This window comes from Anoplopoma fimbria, chromosome 1 (genome assembly GCF_027596085.1).
Source record: "Anoplopoma fimbria isolate UVic2021 breed Golden Eagle Sablefish chromosome 1, Afim_UVic_2022, whole genome shotgun sequence".
Classification (NCBI taxonomy): Eukaryota; Metazoa; Chordata; class Actinopteri; order Perciformes; family Anoplopomatidae; genus Anoplopoma; species Anoplopoma fimbria.
In genome coordinates, this window is record NC_072449.1 from 21,359,343 (window position 1) to 21,378,723 (window position 19,381).

Here is a 19,381-nt window from a genome sequence, read left to right on the forward strand (position 1 = left end):
CCTCTAAGACCATTTGAATTACAATCAGGCGGCAACTTTTGTTCTGATAAGTGAAGCCAGTGCGGAATTGTCTTAAACTTGCTTTCTCTCTACTGGCCAACAGGGACGTCTCCTCTGGTTTAAAAAACAAGTCCAATTGTGTGGAAGTCTAAGAGCAAATGACCCTACTTCCCACTTGATTTATTACCTTCTTAAATCCAAGATGGAGATGGAAAGAGTGCCAGAACTTGAGGCTTCAAAATGGCAGTCCACACACCAATGGGTGATGTGATAACGTCCACTTCTTATAAACAGTCTGTGATAACGTTATGCTGTAAGGTAATGATGGGTTTTGTTTTTTGTTTTATTATTTCCCTCAGTGTTAACTTCTGGTATGCTTACATCAGTATAGAGCCAAAGTACTTAACAAGCTATTATCTATCCATAAGGCATTTCTCGCATTTCTACTATGGGAGACATTAACGTTACCATAGCTTTAACTTGGCTAGTTGGAAATTACCAAAGTTCTTAATTAGACGTTTCAAGACCATGAAAATGAATATATCACCGAAACTGAAATATCTCTTTAAATTGACCGAAGTAACCGCTTGACCCTCCAATTTAGTGGTTCAGTAAATTAGTAAGACGAGGCTTTTCATTCTGTTGGAAGCAGTAAAGCCCCAAAATCAAACTATCCACCTTACAAAATCCTACGCATTCATTAGTCTTCCAAGGGAACCCAATTTTTTTAGTATTTCATAAATGCAGAGTTACAGTATATAAGACATTGGTCAATTAACACAAATCAGGGATATTTGCAGCTTTTCTGGGAGGGTGCTGTGAATATGGTGCATGGACTACTTTATCTGTCGAGTTAAATGTATATTTCCAAAGAAACATTACAGGAAAAAGTGTCCACCACTTCAGACATAATAATTTACAGTAATGAGGCAAACTTTCCATCGGATAAAAATGAAACCCAGACCCATGTTTGTGTGGCATTTTATTTAGTTTCACATTAAAATTTAATTTCATAATTTCTCATTAAAAAGTCTGTGCTTTTGCTTGCTTGGTGTCCAATTAAAATTACCAGCCACAACATGTTGAGTTCATGTGAGATATTTACCCATCATTCCTTTCTTAATGTTTCTCTGAGGCTGTAGTAATATTATATAACATTTCGGCAAATAAATACAGAGCAACAGTCCAAAACTGGAGGCTAATATAGCAAATACTTCCACAGCCACAGTGAACTTCCCAGGAGAGCTGACATAAGCTGGGATGAAAGAGATCCACACGGCCAAGAAGATCAGCATGCTGAAGGTGATGAGCTTTGCCTCATTGAAGGTATCAGGTAGCTTGCGACCAAGGAACGCCAGGATGTGGCAGACGAAGGCCAGTAGACCAATGTAGCCCAGGACCAGATAAAATCCAGGAGGCCATGGCTCCTTACACTCCACAATAATCTATGTTTGTCCAACAATACATAAATACAGATAAATCAACATGGATAGTACAATTAGAATCAGGGTGTATATACGCATTTTAAATGATTATGTTTAGTTTCTTTCTGATCCCCATAACAAACATTAAAGCTCCTATGTGTAGGTAGGATTTGAACATATCTGACTTTGGCAACTCCTTATTGCATCAATAAAGACACTGTGGGATACTGTCATTCTTACTTTTCCAGTTGAGGCTTGGTAGTTTGAGTTCTTGAATGGGAAAGGAGGTGCACCCAAAAGACAACCAGCGCAGAGACAAATCTGGGGGGAAATGGAAAGATAAGCCATCCTCTTAAAACCAAGGAAAAATGTAAATGGTCAAAACTTGAGGTCCAATTAGTGGTGGTTCTTAAGCCCTCCCACCTGAGGAGCTGTAGTGCAGAGGATCATAGTCCGCTGTTGAGAGGGACCAAACAGCTTCAGGGCCCTCGAACCAGGTACATTAGCACGAAAGGCCAAGAGAACCACTATGGTCTTAACGAGTAGGCAGGAAAGACAGAGAACAAAGCTAATCCCAAATGCTGCCTGGCGGAGCCTGCATGTCCACACAGATGGCTGGCCAATGAACACCAGGGAACACAAGAAGCACAGCTTGAGGGACAGGAGGAGAAGGAAACTTATTTCTGAGTTGTTGGCCTTGACAATCGGTGTGGACCGGAAACGTTGAAAGACAGCAGTGACGATGGTTGTCAGGACAACGCCCAGCAGTGTGAGTGCGACCAGGATGATGCCCATGATGTCGTGGAAAGAGAGGAATTCATCGACCCCAGCAACGCATTTCACCTTGTCTTTGTCTGACCAGTAGTATTCTGCACATTTGGTGCACTCGGTGGAACCTTTTTAGAGACACATACAGTGGACATACACTGTGTAAACACATACAAACTCAAACTCTACATTACAGTTTGCATTCATATAGTATGCCTTGAATGAATACGAAAATGATAAATGCGCCACCAGTCTGGTTGCTGATCTCTCCATCTGCACAGGGCAAACAATCAAAGCAACAGTGGGGCTCTCCTCGACGTCTGGCCTGTCTGCTGCCAGGGGTGCATGGAGTACTACATAGAGATGAAGGCACCTGAAGAAATAAAGTATTAAATTACACACCAAGATTTGCTTTGCAGCAGATAGATGCTTGGTGGAAAAAAATGTTGTTTACTGAATAAAACAGCTATTTTAATCAACAGCTAATATTTACAATGTCTTATCCTGTAAATAAACATAAATGTTTTTAGAGGACATATGACCCACCTGTGACTGTCCTGTGGTCCACACAATGGTGCTCTGCTCTATCTGCAACTGTTCTTTCAATGGAGCGGAACCATCATAGCTTCCCACTTTTATAAATCTAAACACAGCATAATATTATTCCAAAATCAGGCCAAACAACATATTTGACAATTTTGTATTGCAACTCATCTGAATGCTTAAAAAGCTACAACGTGTCCTCATACAAGGATTCGTGTGAAACGTTACTCCTCATTTTCCATGTGTTTTCATATTAAAGCCTGTAATACGTGTCAATTTTGGCTCATGACATGCATCATTTTTTTTCAAAATAAACTTCCATATTCACAGGAAACCCAGTTAAGTTGTGGCAACAAAGCTACTTGGTTAGGTTAAGGCAACAAACCCATTTAGTTAGGTTTAGGTGTAGGTCATTGTTTGGGTTAAAACAACTACGGAAGTGAGGTTAATGAAGTACCTAATTTCTGTAACAAAAACATCAATACTGACTTCTTGTTTCACAAACAAGCTCTGATGGACACATCCACCTCCCCTCCTGCCCTTCTTGGTATTTGATTTAGCGGTCTCTATACATCGTCATTCAAAATTACATGATTAACATACTAAAAAACTTTAAGGGATATCTTCCAGTTACGGTCCATTATTTTTTCGTGGTTTTGCGAGGAATGCTGGACCAGCCTGACAATAAACTAAATGAAATGCTTCTCAATCACGATTCCTTAAACACAATGGTATTCTTGTGTATTGAAGTATAATATTCCACCTAATTTTCCCCTTGCTGTCCTTCTGCCAGTTAATGATGTCATAGAGAGGGACCGGCTCTCCGTTGGAGTCAAAATAAACCTTCTCCTCAAATTGGTTGGTGAAATTCACTGTCTTCAGATGATGCAGCAACTGTATGATAGGAAAAAAAAGAACTATGAGAAGAGAAAAACTCAAGGAAAAACTGAAATAATAACATTGAATATTTTGTAGTAGTTTAACTTGCCTGACTAGAAGTGAATGATTCATGATTCTCACACATTCCGTAATGTTCTGCAGAATCACAGTTTAATAAAGTGTGAAGAGCATGGGCGATGGCGTATATCTACAGCTTTATAAACATTATAGGATACTCTGACCTGAGATACATCAGTAAAGCTGCTGTCAGTGTACCTCAGATCCTCTGAACCAGTGCATACAGGTTTTTCAGCAGTACTTTTATAGTTTTCATCAGCTGCTCCCTCAAATGTGCTTGGTTTTCCTACAACAGACCTGACCAAGGGCCCAGGAAGGTTTTGAGAGTCTGTTTTGTAACCAAAAGCATCCAATCCCATAAAGTTATCCACGGTATCTGCTTGATTTCTTTGGGATTGGTTTCCTCTAAACTCTAGCCTGCAGCTAAACAGCTCTTCCCAGAACATGTTGACAAATGCCATTCCAGGTTTGGGAGAAGGGCGGACATTCAACAGGAACTCTTTCAAGCCGGGGATCCTGACTCCAGGAAAGGAGAAGCCCAGCGTGCCCTCTAGGAGAGGGTGGAAGCTGGCTGAGGTCAGCAGATTAGCGGTCACCCAGGCTTCACTAGCTACCCACTGGATTCCTGTCACATTTCTCTGAGCCAGCTGGAAGATAAGGCATACTTAAATAAATCTGATAAGGCAAACAGATGAGCATGAGCAACAACATTATTTATATAATCCTAATTCTCATATCATTACTTAAATGCTGAATAATATATAATTTTATGCTCATGCATATACATCGGTGATTAAGAGCCAATTCCCCTTGATGTAGTGACGCAAAATAGATCGTTTTTTGAGACAAAGAAATTATGTAGCATACAAGCCACTCCTGTGATTCTTTTTTTTTTTTTTATCCAAGTCAAAAGTTGCCGATACAAAACAAGTCAGCCTTGAGAATCAAAAGGTTAAGAACACCTAATACAGAGTGCCTACCTCTAAGAAAAGGTCCAGCAGGTGTCCTTGCCTTCCAAAGACCACCACCACCATCGCAGTTGAACTCTGTAGCCTGTCTGCTATTTCTTGTATCTCGGCTGCTGTGGGTGATTTTGGGATGGTCAAATGAAATGCCACACACCCACCTTGTTGTCTTAACTGGTTGGAAAATGCTTGGATTCCATATTGACTGTAGTCATCCTGAAATATATAAAGACCTCTTAAAAATCATGTTGGTATATTTATCTAATGGTGGTGTAAAAAGACAAACGCTTATCTCACCATAGTCCCTATTGTGCCAACCCAGAGCCAGCCTAAGAAGGTGACCAGCTGAACAAGACCTCTAACTTGAAAGAGATCACTCGGCACAGTCCGCAAGAATGACGGGTACATATACTTGTCAGTGAGACAGCTACAAGTGGCAAAATAACTCACCTATATGGAGATAAAGTTAACGTTAGTGAGATAAGACAGAAACAAAAAAGAAAAACCTTATCAAACATTGTTTCATGATTTATCACCAAAAAACATGGTGGAAAGAAGATTATGTTTAAAAAAACAGTCTTTTCATTCCTTTCTTACCAGTGGAAGGTTGAAAGGGCCAAGGGTGTGAGCTGCAGCTCTGGTAGGGGAAGAGGATGCAAGGCCGATCACAGCCGACACAGAAGAATCAGACAGACATGAGGGTAAAGCTTGAGATTTTGTACTGCTATCTAATGTCTCCCCTGTTACATTTTCCTTTATGTCATTTCCATCATTTTCAGGATTGTGAGGCATTGCTTCATGCATTTCAGAGCCTCTCTTTTTCACTGTGATCAGTCTACTTTCCTTTCTTCTATTTTTTTCTCTTTTTACCCCCTTAGTTATAGTACTCCTGTCCTTTGACATATCTAATCTTTGTTCAATTTCTTCCATTTGTTTCACCTCACTCATCACAGCTTTGGATGGACTGAATAAAGACAAAAGAGTTCTCAGGCTGGTGTGGACATGATTACAGCTGTCCATAATTCTATAGCCAAGTTTAACACCTGGTAACAGGCTCGAATTACGGTTTATTTCCTCCACTGCAAACACCATGGTCATTATCCATCGGAAGGCCCTGTGGTTAAAGCTGCAGAGAAATGAATAAAGTTTAATGCAGTCTATAAAATTCACACTGAGACAGAAAACACAGTATCTCAGCAAAATATAAATCTGCATGTGAATAGTGTAGGATCAATACAGATCTAATCACAGCAAAATACATTTATTTAAGACACTTTTTAGTTTAAAAATAAAATCAATTAAGAAAAATGAGGTGGGATTTCAGATTCCAACAGTATCCACACACTTACCCACTGCAAGGTGTGAGCTGAGGTTTGCTTTGGTAGCTTTGCTCTTGCATATGAGCATCATAATGCAGAGGGAAAAGCCCTCCAATCACAACATCCCCTCCCGACTGCAGTGCCAGAGGCTCAATGTCCGTCAGTTTCACACAGTGAGGTAAACTCGAACCAACCCCACTCACTCCCTCATTCCCCACCATACTTCTCTCTAATCTTGGTTCTTCCCTGTCCTTCACATCAGAGAACACTGGAAAAAGAAAGCTAAATGAGGCCCAAAGAATCAGCCAGGGAGAAGTCATAACAAGGTTATAATTCAATGTCCATACAGATCCCACGAAAACTGTCTGTTTAGGCGAGATGATGGTTCTCCAACATATGCTCTGAAAGGCTGATGATGTAGACTTTATAAAAACTATGATGCTTGCTGTATTTTATGGGTCATATGAGTCATTGCCAGATCAACCAATCACAATCAAATGCAATGGCACAGGAGAGAGAACAACACGTGGAAGTATGAATCTTAGCGATGACGTTATTATTGAAATATTTTATCAGATAACATTTTTAGCTGTGACAAGCATCTCTAACTCAGTCTCTTGGTCTGTCAGCCAATCCACAAAAATGTCCCACCATTTAGCAGCCACAGTCTGCTCCAGGAGGCAGAAATTAGTCGGAAATTAGTCGTTTAGGCTTGTTTTAGGCTTGTCCCCCCCCCCCCCCCCAATTAGTCCCTTTCCGCACTGACAATAGATCTATCATTAATCCTTTAATTTACTATACAATGATACAAATGATGAATTAATTAGTTTCAAATAAACACAGGGAGAGACTGTGATTTCCTATAAAAATGTACTGACACTACTCTAACCGATAAATCTAAAATATAACCATTCAGAGCGTTATCCAACACGAACTCTTGATCACATTCGGAGAAGTCAGTTTCCTACTTTGTGCAGCGTTGTCCTGATGACTTAGCCTTGGGCTCAGCTGGTTATTGCTGCTCCAATGGGGTCAACACACGGCTTTCCAGCGGTTGTTGATTCCCGTTGGGAAGCGATAATTGCCGTTTGACAGAGTGCAGAAACGGTAGTTCTCAGCTGTCCTTGGATGTCCAACAAGTGGATTGGCAAAAGTCTCTGAAGTTCACACACTGCTGTTGCAAAGTGAACTAGAAAGCGGCCTACGGTATTGCCGTGCGCTTCAGGTCTTGATCCGCAGCAGCAGGTTCTTTATCCGACGAGGAGTATGAGCCGCAACTACTCGTTGTATACTTAAAATGAATCTCGTTTGGTCGATTGACAGTTATTAAAGTTGATATCTCACGTGGGTTAACGGACGTACACTAAATCAAAAATAAGGCTTGCTCCAAAATCAATAAACTATAAGATACTCAAAAGGAGTTAAGAAGAAAAAGCATAAGAAAATAACTGCGATTCTCGAATAAAAATAAAGGGAGCGTGTATGAAGCTCCATAAACCAAACAATACGCACAAAAAACACGAAAAGAAACACGACAGAGGAAACGTCAACAGTTTTATCAACCCTGGGTGCGTGTCAACTAGAGGCGGGGTGAGGTGGTAACTAACGATACCTCACCGCAGCTATTTCAAGTTTATTTGTCTCCTAATATTGGCGTACTCTTGCTTAGTAAATGAACTTATCTAACATCTTAAATGAATAAGTCACATACGTTCCCCCACTATGGACAATGATAATAAACCTTACACACGTATGGACTTGTATGTATACAAAAATGACATTTTAGTTACACATAGTTAATACACAGGATTTAACAAAGATAATACAGAGACAAAAATGTGCATCTGTCTTACTAGCGTGTAAACATTTTATAATATCGCTAACATTTACTGTTTCTCTACCTGTTACTCATAACCTTACGGTCCTTAAGAAGATATAGATCTTACAACCGATTGTCGCTAGATGGCACTGTGGTCCCACAGTGTTTCTAGCTGTCATCTAACAATCAAGACCATCTGCCATGATTACGGATCTGACTTATATTAATATTGGCCGCTGTGCCATGACTATGTATCTGTCATCTATCAATCCAGGCCGAGGTGCCATGACTGTATCTGTCATCTATCAATCCAGGCTGCCGTGCCATGACTATGTATCTGTCATCTTCAATCCAGGCTGCCGTGCCATGACTATGTATCTTTCATCCGTCAATCCAGGCCGCCGTGCCATGACTATGTATCTGTCATCTTCTAATCCATGATGCAGTGCCATGACTGTCCATCTATCTGTATATTTGTCTGTCTGGCTATCTATCCCATCAAACTATCTATCCATGTAACCATCTAGCCCATCATGCCCTGACTATGTATCTGTATCTATCTATCCAGGCCGCCATGCCCTGATTATGTATCTGTCTCTCTACCTATTTAGCTATAGTCCTGAATATGGATCCTTAATTTATCCATCCGAGCCGCTGTGCCCTGTCTATGGATCCATCCTCTATCAATCGAGGCTGCCGCGCCATGATTATGTATCTGTTAAGAATCAATCTGGGCCGCCTTGCTATGACTATGGCTCTGTCATCTATTAATTCAGACCGCCGCGCCATGACTATGTATCCGTCATCGATCAATCCAGGCTGCCTTGCCATGAACAACCATTCATCTGAATATCGGTCTGTCTGGCTATCTATCTATCCCATCTAGGCCATCTATCCATCTAACCATCGTGCGGTGACTACGGCTATGTCATCTAACCATCCACCCCATCGGGCCCTGACTATGGCACTGTCATCTAACCATCTAGCCCATTGTGCCCTGACTATGGCTCTGTCATCTAACCATCCACCCCATCGGGCCCTGACTATGGCACTGTCATCTAACCATCTAGCCCATTGTGCCCTGACTATGGCTCTGTCATCTAACCATCTAGCCCATCATGCCCTGACTATGGATCCGAAATCTATCCATCCGGGCCGCCGTGCCCTGACTATGGATCCCTCATTTATCCATCCAAGCTGCCGTGCCATGACTATTTATCTGTCATCTATCAATCCAGGCTGCCGTGCCATGAACATCCATCCATCTGTATATTTGTCTGTCTGGCTATCCACCCCATCTAGGCTATCTATCCATCTAACCATCTAGCCCATCGTGCCGTGACTATGTATCTCTGTCTCTACCTATCTATCTATAGCCCTTACCATAGATCCATAATCTATCCATCTGGGCCGCCGTGCCCTGACTATGGATCCTTAATTTATCCATCCGAGCTGCCGTGCCCTGTCTATGGATCCATCCTCTATCAATCAAGGCCGCTTTATTCCAGGCAGTACACACAATAGGAAACCAGTCTCGGATCGACTCACGTGGAGAATCCGAAAGAACTCCTCCGAGGCCGCAGAGTCAGAATCCTCAGCCGGATGGGTGGCAGGGGTCTGGAGGAGGAATACTCGAAGGCTGAGGCAAGGCGGACAGGCAGAACCCCTCTGGGGAGCGAACAGGAGGACGACCAGGGAAGCGCCGACGGGACAGGCGGGACAGGAGTCGGCCGTGGTGCCGACGGGAGACAGGAGTCGGCCGTGGTGCCGACGGGACGACAGGAGTCGGCCGGGCGGCGGGACAGGAGTCGGCTGGGGCGCCGACGTGACAGGCGGGCCTTGACTATGTATCCATCATGTATCCATCAGGGTAAGAATATCAAAGTAAGCCAATCGGAGGCAGAGTAAGTTTGGTCACTCTAGCTAAAACCTGTGTTAAAGGGACGTATACATGGATCTGCAATTGTTGAACCCCCAATAGGAATGCCCTCTGAAATGACCTGTGATTGACAAGTCTCCAGTCACTGGCTACATTTCCTAAAGTCTTAAGTGCAGAAGTCCAGTTTCCTCTAAGACCATTTGAATTACAATCAGGCGGCAACTTTTTGTTCTGATAAGTGAAGCCAGTGCGGAATTGTCTTAAACTTGCTTTCTCTCTACTGGCCAACAGGGGACGTCTCCTCTGGTTTAAAAAACAAGTCCAATTGTGTGGAAGTCAAGAGCAAAAGACCCTACTTCCCACTTGATTTATTACCTTCTTAAATCCAAGATGGAGATGGAAAGAGTGCCAGAACTTGAGGCTTCAAAATGGCAGTCCACACACCAATGGGTGATGGCGTGACTACGTCCACTTCTTATAAACAGTCTGTGATAACGTTATGCTGTAAGGTAATGATGGGTTTTGTTTTTTGTTTTATTATTTCCCTCAGTGTTAACTTCTGGTATGCTTACATCAATATAGAGCCAAAGTACTTAACAAGCTGTTATCTATCCATAAGGCATTTCTCGCATTTCTACTATGGGAGACATTAACGTACCATAGCTTTAACTTGGCTAGTTGGAAATTACCAAAGTTCTTAATTAGACGTTTCAAGACCATGAAAATGAATATATCACCGAAACTGAAATATCTCTTTAAATTGACCGAAGTAACCGCTTGACCCTCCAATTTAGTGGTTCAGTAAATTAGTAAGACGAGGCTTTTCATTCTGTTGGAAGCAGTAAAGCCCCAAAATCAAACTATCCACCTTACAAAATCCTACGCATTCATTAGTCTTCCAAGGGAACCCAATTTTTTTAGTATTTCATAAATGCAGAGTTACAGTATATAAGACATTGGTCAATTAACACAAATCAGGGATATTTGCAGCTTTTCTGGGAGGGTGCTGTGAATATGGTGCATGGACTACTTTATCTGTCGAGTTAAATGTATATTTCCAAAGAAACATTACAGGAAAAAGTGTCCACCACTTCAGACATAATAATTTACAGTAATGAGGCAAACTTTCCATCGGATAAAAATGAAACCCAGACCCATGTTTGTGTGGCATTTTATTTAGTTTCACATTAAAATTTAATTTCATAATTTCTCATTAAAAAGTCTGTGCTTTTGCTTGCTTGGTGTCCAATTAAAATGACCAGCCACAACATGTTGAGTTCATGTGAGATATTTACCCATCATTCCTTTCTTAATGTTTCTCTGAGGCTGTAGTAATATTATATAACATTTCGGCAAATAAATACAGAGCAACAGTCCAAAACTGGAGGCTAATATAGCAAATACTTCCACAGCCACAGTGAACTTCCCAGGAGAGCTGACATAAGCTGGGATGAAAGAGATCCACACGGCCAAGAAGATCAGCATGCTGAAGGTGATGAGCTTTGCCTCATTGAAGGTATCAGGTAGCTTGCGACCAAGGAACGCCAGGATGTGGCAGACGAAGGCCAGTAGACCAATGTAGCCCAGGACCAGATAAAATCCAGGAGGCCATGGCTCCTTACACTCCACAATAATCTATGTTTGTCCAACAATACATAAATACAGATAAATCAACATGGATAGTACAATTAGAATCAGGGTGTATATACGCATTTTAAATGATTATGTTTAGTTTCTTTCTGATCTCCATAACAAACATTAAAGCTCCTATGTGTAGGTAGGATTTGAACATATCTGACTTTGGCAACTCCTTATTGCATCAATAAAGACACTGTGGGATACTGTCATTCTTACTTTTCCAGTTGAGGCTTGGTAGTTTGAGTTCTTGAATGGGAAAGGAGGTGCACCCAAAAGACAACCAGCGCAGAGACAAATCTGGGGGGAAATGGAAAGATAAGCCATCCTCTTAAAACCAAGGAAAAATTGAAATGGTCAAAACTTGAGGTCCAATTAGTGGTGGTTCTTAAGCCCTCCCACCTGAGGAGCTGTAGTGCAGAGGATCATAGTCCGCTGTTGAGAGGGACCAAACAGCTTCAGGGCACTTGAACCAGGTACATTAGCACGAAAAGCCAAGAGAACCACTATGGTCTTAACGAGTAGGCAGGAAAGACAGAGAACAAAGCTAATCCCAAATGCTGCCTGGCGGAGCCTACATGTCCACACAGATGGCTGGCCAATGAACACCAGGGAACACAAGAAGCACAGCTTGAGGGACAGGAGGAGAAGGAAACTTATTTCTGAGTTGTTGGCCTTGACAATCGGTGTGGACCGGAAACGTTGAAAGACAGCAGTGACGATGGTTGTCAGGACAACGCCCAGCAGTGTGAGTGCGACCAGGATGATGCCCATGATGTCGTGGAAAGAGAGGAATTCATCGACCCCAGCAACGCATTTCACCTTGTCTTTGTCTGACCAGTAGTATTCTGCACATTTGGTGCACTCGGTGGAACCTTTTTAGAGACACATACAGTGGACATACACTGTGTAAACACATACAAACTCAAACTCTACATTACAGTTTGCATTCATATAGTATGCCTTGAATGAATACGAAAATGATAAATGCGCCACACCAGTCTGGTTGCTGATCTCTCCATCTGCACAGGGCAAACAATCAAAGCAACAGTGGGGCTCTCCTCGACGTCTGGCCTGTCTGCTGCCAGGGGTGCATGGAGGACTACATAGAGATGAAGGCACCTGAAGAAATAAAGTATTAAATTACACACCAAGATTTGCTTTGCAGCAGATAGATGCTTGGTGGAAAAAATTGTTGTTTACTGAATAAAACAGCTATTTTAATCAACAGCTAATATTTACAATGTCTTATCCTGTAAATAAACATAAATGTTTTTAGAGGACATATGACCCACCTGTGACTGTCCTGTGGTCCACACAATGGTGCTCTGCTCTATCTGCAACTGTTCTTTCAATGGAGCGGAACCATCATAGCTTCCCACTTTTATAAATCTAAACACAGCATAATATTATTCCAAAATCAGGCCAAACAACATATTTGACAATTTTGTATTGCAATTCATCTGAATGCTTAAAAAGCTATGTGTCCTCATACAAGGATTCGTGTGAAACGTTACTCCTCATTTTCCATGTGTTTTCATACAAAAGCCTGCAATACGTGTCAATTTTGGCTCGTGACATGCATCATTTTTTTTCAAAATAAACTTCCATATTCACAGGAAACCCAGTTAAGTTGTGGCAACAAAGCTACTTGGTTAGGTTAAGGCAACAAACCCATTTAGTTAGGTTTAGGTGTAGGTCATTGTTTGGGTTAAAACAACTACGGAAGTGAGGTTAATGAAGTACCTAATTTCTGTAACAAAAACATCAATACTGACTTCTTGTTTCACAAACAAGCTCTGATGGACACATCCACCTCCCCTCCTGCCCTTCTTAGTATTTGATTTAGCGGTCTCTATACATCGTCATTCAAAATTACATGATTAACATACTAAAAAACTTTGAGGGATATCTTCCAGTTACGGTCCATTCTTTTTTCGTGGTTTTGCGATGAATGCTGGACCAGCCTGTCAATAAACTAAATGAAATGCTTCTCAATCACGATTCCTTAAACACAATGGTATTCTTGTGTATTGAAGTATAATATTCCACCTAATTTTCCCCTTGCTGTCCTTCTGCCAGTTAATGATGTCATAGAGAGGGACCGGCTCTCCGTTGGAGTCAAAATAAACCTTCTCCTCAAATTGGTTGGTGAAATTCACTGTCTTCAGATGATGCAGCAACTGTATGAAAGAAAGAAAAAAAGAACTATGAGGAGAGAAAAACTCAAGGAAAAACTGAAATAATAACATTGAATATTTTGTAGTAGTTTAACTTGCCTGACTAGAAGTGAATGATTCATGATTCTCACACATTCCGTAATGTTCTGCAGAATCACAGTTTAATAAAGTGTGAAGAGCATGGGCGATGGCGTATACAGCTTTATAAACATTATAGGATACTCTGACCTGAGATACATCAGTAAAGCTGCTGTCAGTGTACCTCAGATCCTCTGAACCAGTGCATACAGGTTTTTCAGCAGTACTTTTATAGTTTTCATCAGCTGCTCCCTCAAATGTGCTTGGTTTTCCTACAACAGACCTGACCAAGGGCCCAGGAAGGTTTTGAGAGTCTGTTTTGTAACCAAAAGCATCCAATCCCATAAAGTTATCCACGGTATCTGCTTGATTTTTTTGGGATTGGTTTCCTCTAAACTCTAGCCTGCAGCTAAACAGCTCTTCCCAGAACATGTTGACAAATGCCATTCCAGGTTTGGGAGAAGGGCGGACATTCAACAGGAACTCTTTCAAGCCGGGGATCCTGACTCCAGGAAAGGAGAAGCCCAGCGTGCCCTCTAGGAGAGGGTGGAAGCTGGCTGAGGTCAGCAGATTAGCGGTCACCCAGGCTTCACTAGCTACCCACTGGATTCCTGTCACATTTCTCTGAGCCAGCTGGAAGATAAGGCATACTTAAATAAATCTGATAAAGCAAACAGATGAGCATGAGCAACAACATTATTTTTATAATCCTAATTCTCATATCATTACTTAAATGCTGAATAATGTATAATTTTATGTTCATGCATATACATCGGTGATTAAGAGCCAATTCCCCTTGATGTAGTGACGCAAAATAGATCGTTTTTGAGACAAAGAAATTATGTAGCATACAAGCCACTCCTGTGATTCTTTTTTTTTTTTATCCAAGTCAAAAGTTGCCGACACAAAACAAGTCAGCCTTGAGAATCAAAAGGTTAAGAACACCTAATACAGAGTGCCTACCTCTAAGAAAAGGTCCAGCAGGTGTCCTTGCCTTCCAAAGACCACCACCACCATCGCAGTTGAACTCTGTAGCCTGTCTGCTATTTCTTGTATCTCGGCTGCTGTGGGTGATTTTGGGATGGTCAAATGAAATGCCACACACCCACCTTGTTGTCTTAACTGGTTGGAAAATGCTTGGATTCCATATTGACTGTAGTCATCCTGAAATATATAAAGACCTCTTAAAAATCATGTTGGTATATTTATCTAATGGTGGTGTAAAAAGACAAACGCTTATCTCACCATAGTCCCTATTGTGCCAACCCAGAGCCAGCCTAAGAAGGTGACCAGCTGAACAAGACCTCTAACTTGAAAGAGATCACTCGGCACAGTCCGCAAGAATGACGGGTACATATACTTGTCAGTGAGACAGCTACAAGTGGCAAAATAACTCACCTATATGGAGATAAAGTTAACGTTAGTGAGATAAGACAGAAACAAAAAAGAAAAACCTTATCAAACATTGTTTCATGATTTATCACCAAAAAACATGGTGGAAAGAAGATTATGTTTAAAAAAACAGTCTTTTCATTCCTTTCTTACCAGTGGAAGGTTGAAAGGGCCAAGGGTGTGAGCTGCAGCTCTGGTAGGGGAAGAGGATGCAAGGCCGATCACAGCCGACACAGAAGAATCAGACAGACATGAGGGTAAAGCTTGAGATTTTGTACTGCTATCTAATGTCTCCCCTGTTACATTTTCCTTTATGTCATTTCCATCATTTTCAGGATTGTGAGGCATTGCTTCATGCATTTCAGAGCCTCTCTTTTTCACTGTGATCAGTCTACTTTCCTTTCTTCTATTTTTTTCTCTTTTTACCCCCTTAGTTATAGTACTCCTGTCCTTTGACATATCTAATCTTTGTTCAATTTCTTCCATTTGTTTCACCTCACTCATCACAGCTTTGGATGGACTGAATAAAGACAAAAGAGTTCTCAGGCTGGTGTGGACATGATTACAGCTGTCCATAATTCTATAGCCAAGTTTAACACCTGGTAACAGGCTCGAATTACGGTTTATTTCCTCCACTGCAAACACCATGGTCATTATCCATCGGAAGGCCCTGTGGTTAAAGCTGCAGAGAAATGAATAAAGTTTAATGCAGTCTATAAAATTCACACTGAGACAGAAAACACAGTATCTCAGCAAAATATAAATCTGCATGTGAATAGTGTAGGATCAATACAGATCTAATCACAGCAAAATACATTTATTTAAGACACTTTTTAGTTTAAAAATAAAATCAATTAAGAAAAATGAGGTTTTCAGATTCCAACAGTATCCACACACTTACCCACTGCAAGGTGTGAGCTGAGGTTTGCTTTGGTAGCTTTGCTCTTGCATATGAGCATCATAATGCAGAGGGAAAAGCCCTCCAATCACAACATCCCCTCCCGACTGCATTGCCAGAGGCTCAATGTCCGTCAGTTTCACACAGTGAGGTAAACTCGAACCAACCCCACTCACTCCCTCATTCCCCACCATACTTCTCTCTAATCTTGGTTCTTCCCTGTCCTTCACATCAGAGAACACTGGAAAAAGAAAGCTAAATGAGGCCCAAAGAATCAGCCAGGGAGAAGTCATAACAAGGTTATAATTCAATGTCCATACAGATCCCACGAAAACTGTCTGTTTAGGCGAGATGATGGTTCTCCAACATATGCTCTGAAAGGCTGATGATGTAGACTTTATAAAAACTATGATGCTTGCTGTATTTTATGGGTCATATGAGTCATTGCCAGATCAACCAATCACAATCAAATGCAATGGCACAGGAGAGAAACAACACGTGGAAGTATGAATCTTAGCGATGACGTTATTATTGAAATATTTTATCAGATAACATTTTTAGCTGTGACCAGCATCTCTAACTCAGTCTCTTGGTCTGTCAGCCAATCCACAAAAATGTCCCACCATTTAGCAGCCACAGTCTGCCCTAGGAGGCCGAAATTAGTTGGAAATTAGTCGTTTAGGCTTGTAGCCCCCCCCCCCCCCAATTAGTCCCTTTCCCGCTGACAATAGATCTATCATTAATCCTTTAATTTACTATACAATGATACAAATGATGAATTAATTAGTTTCAAATAACACAGGGAGAGACTGTGATTTCCTATAAAAATGTACTGACACTACTCTAACCGATAAATCTAAAATATAACCATTCAGAGCGTTATCCAACACGAACTCTTGATCACATTCGGAGAAGTCAGTTTCCTACTTTGTGCAGCGTTGTCCTGATGACTTAGCCTTGGGCTCAGCTGGTTATTGCTGCTCCAATGGGGTCAACACACGGCTTTCCAGCGGTTGTTGATTCCCGTTGGGAAGCGATAATTGCCGTTTGACAGAGTGCAGAAACGGTAGTTCTCAGCTGTCCTTGGATGTCCAACAAGTGGATTGGCAAAAGTCTCTGAAGTTCACACACTGCTGTTGCAAAGTGAACTAGAAAGCGGCCTACGGTATTGCCGTGCGCTTCAGGTCTTGATCCGCAGCAGCAGGTTCTTTATCCGACGAGGAGTATGAGCCGCAACTACTCGTTGTATACTTAAAATGAATCTCGTTTGGTCGATTGACAGTTATTAAAGTTGATATCTCACGAGGGTTAATGGACGTACACTAAATCAAAATAAGGCTTGCTCCAAAATCAATAAACTATAAGATGCTCAAAAGGAGTTAAGAAGAAAAAGCATAAGAAAATAACTGCGATTCTCGAATAAAAATAAAGGGAGCGTGTATGAAGCTCCATAAACCAAACAATACGCACAACCAACACGAAAAGAAACACGACAGAGGAAACGTCAACAGTTTTATCAACCCTGGGTGCGTGTCAACTAGAGGCGGGGTGAGGTGGTAACTAACGATACCTCACCGCAGCTATTTCAAGTTTATTTGTCTCTTAATATTGGCGTACTCTTGCTTAGTAAATGAACTTATCTAACATCTTAAATGAATAAGTCACATACGTTCCCCCACTATGGACAATGATAATAAACCTTACACACGTACAGACTTGTATGTATACAAAAATGACATTTTAGTTACACATAGTTAATACACAGGATTTAACAAAGATAATACAGAGACAAAAATGTGCATCTGTCGTGTGACTTACTAGCGTTTAAACATTTTATAACTATCGCTAACATTTACTGTTTCTCTACCTGTTACTCATAACCTTACGGTCCTTAAGAAGATATAGATCTTACAACCGATTGTCGCTAGATGGCACTGTGGTCCCACAGTGTTTCTATCTGTCTAATTGTGCCATGACTATGGCTCTGTCATCTAACAATCAAGACCATCTGCCATGATTACGGATCTGACTTATATTAATATTGGCCGCTGTGCCATGACTATGTATCTGTCATCTATCAATCCAGGCCGAGGTGCCATGACTGTATCTGTCATCTATCAATCCAGGCTGCCGTGCCATGACTATGTATCTGTCATCTTCAATCCAGGCTGCCGTGCCATGACTATGTATCTTTCATCCGTCAATCCAGGCCGCCGTGCCATGACTATGTATCTGTCATCTTCTAATCCATGATGCAGTGCCATGACTGTCCATCTATCTGTATATTTGTCTGTCTGGCTATCTATCCCATCAAACTATCTATCCATGTAACCATCTAGCCCATCGTGCCCTGACTATGTATCTGTCATCTATCTATCCAGGCCGCCATGCCCTGATTATGTATCTGTCTCCCTACCTATTTATCTATAGCCCTGAATATGGATCCTTAATTTATCCATCCGAGCCGCCGTGCCCTGTCTATGGATCCATCCTCTATCAATCGAGGCCGCCGCGCCATGATTATGTATCTGTTATGAATCAATCTGGGCCTCCTTGCTATGACTATGGCTCTGTCATCTATTAATTCAGACCGCCGCGCCATGACTATGTATCCGTCATCGATCAATCCAGGCTGCCTTGCCATGAACAACCATTCATCTGAATATCGGTCTGTCTGGCTATCTATCTATCCCATCTAGGCCATCTATCCATCTAACCATCGTGCGGTGACTACGGCTATGTCATCTAACCATCCACCCCATCGGGCCCTGACTATGGCACTGTAATCTAACCATCTAGCCCATTGTGCCCTGACTATGGCTCTGTCATCTAACCATCTAGCCCATCATGCCCTGACTATATATCTGTCATCTATCAATCCAGGCTGCCGTGCCATGAACATCCATCCATCTGTATATTTGTCTGTCTGGCTATCCACCCCATATGGCTATCTATCCATCTAACCATCTAGCCCATCATGCCCTGACTAACCATCTAGCCCATCGTGCCTTGACTATGTATCTCTGTCTCTACCTATCTATCTATAGCCCTTACCATAGATCCATAATCTATCCATCTGGGCCGCCGTGCCCTGACTATGGATCCTTAATTTATCCATCCGAGCCGCCGTGCCCTGTCTATGGATCCATCCTCTATCAATCAAGGCCGCTGTGCCATGACCACCGATCAGTCATCTATCAATCCGGGATGTAACGGGTGTGGTAAAGACCCAAAAGCAGTACAACGGACACACGGAGTAATAGGAAGAAGCTTTATTCCAGGCAGTACACACAATAGGAAACCAGTCTCGGATCGACTCACGTGGAGAATCCGAGAGAACTCCTCCGAGGCCGCAGAGTCAGAATCCTCAGTCGGATTGGTCAGGGGTCTGGAGGAGGGAATCCTCGAAGGCTGAGGCAAGGCGGACAGGCCTTAATTTATCCCTCTGGGGAGCGAACAGGAGGACGACCAGGGATGCGCCGATGGGACCGGAGGTGCAGGCGTCGGCCAGGGCGCGACGGACA

At 42.0% G+C, this 19,381-nt stretch overlaps 2 protein-coding genes across 2 annotated transcripts; both read right to left on the minus strand.

Moving 5' to 3' along the window:
- Window positions 1–1,088: 1,088 nt before the first annotated feature.
- LOC129097124 (extracellular calcium-sensing receptor-like) lies at window positions 1,089–6,197 on the minus strand. The gene is given in 14 exon segments (XM_054605862.1): window positions 1,089–1,445; window positions 1,665–1,745; window positions 1,848–2,320; window positions 2,442–2,565; window positions 2,739–2,835; window positions 3,499–3,652; window positions 3,729–3,819; window positions 3,821–3,939; window positions 4,096–4,339; window positions 4,673–4,873; window positions 4,955–5,107; window positions 5,255–5,397; window positions 5,623–5,783; window positions 6,007–6,197. Coding segments are annotated over 14 exon segments (2,589 nt in total).
- A 4,755-nt stretch (window positions 6,198–10,952) lies between these two features.
- On the minus strand, window positions 10,953–16,051 carry LOC129097135 (extracellular calcium-sensing receptor-like). Its single transcript, XM_054605875.1, has 13 exons — window positions 15,861–16,051; window positions 15,481–15,641; window positions 15,113–15,255; window positions 14,813–14,965; window positions 14,531–14,731; window positions 13,957–14,200; window positions 13,589–13,800; window positions 13,362–13,492; window positions 12,605–12,701; window positions 12,308–12,431; window positions 11,712–12,184; window positions 11,529–11,609; window positions 10,953–11,309 (listed from the first exon to the last, which is right to left on the minus strand). The coding sequence occupies exons 1-13, from the start codon at window positions 16,049–16,051 to the stop codon at window positions 10,953–10,955; spliced, it is 2,568 nt and encodes an 855-aa protein (XP_054461850.1).
- Window positions 16,052–19,381: the final 3,330 nt, after the last annotated feature.

Bases quoted from the DNA above. Each gene is read 5' to 3' on its own strand.
- LOC129097135 (XM_054605875.1), bottom strand. From the start codon at position 16,051: ATGGTGGGGAATGAGGGAGTGAGTGGGGTTGGTTCGAGTTTACCTCAC. The intron at 15,256-15,480 runs GTCCATCCAAAG...AAAATGTAACAG, and splicing joins AACTCTTTTGTCTTTATTCA to GGGAGACATTAGATAGCAGT. The intron at 14,201-14,530 runs GTAGGCACTCTG...CTTATCTTCCAG, and splicing joins TGCTGGACCTTTTCTTAGAG to CTGGCTCAGAGAAATGTGAC.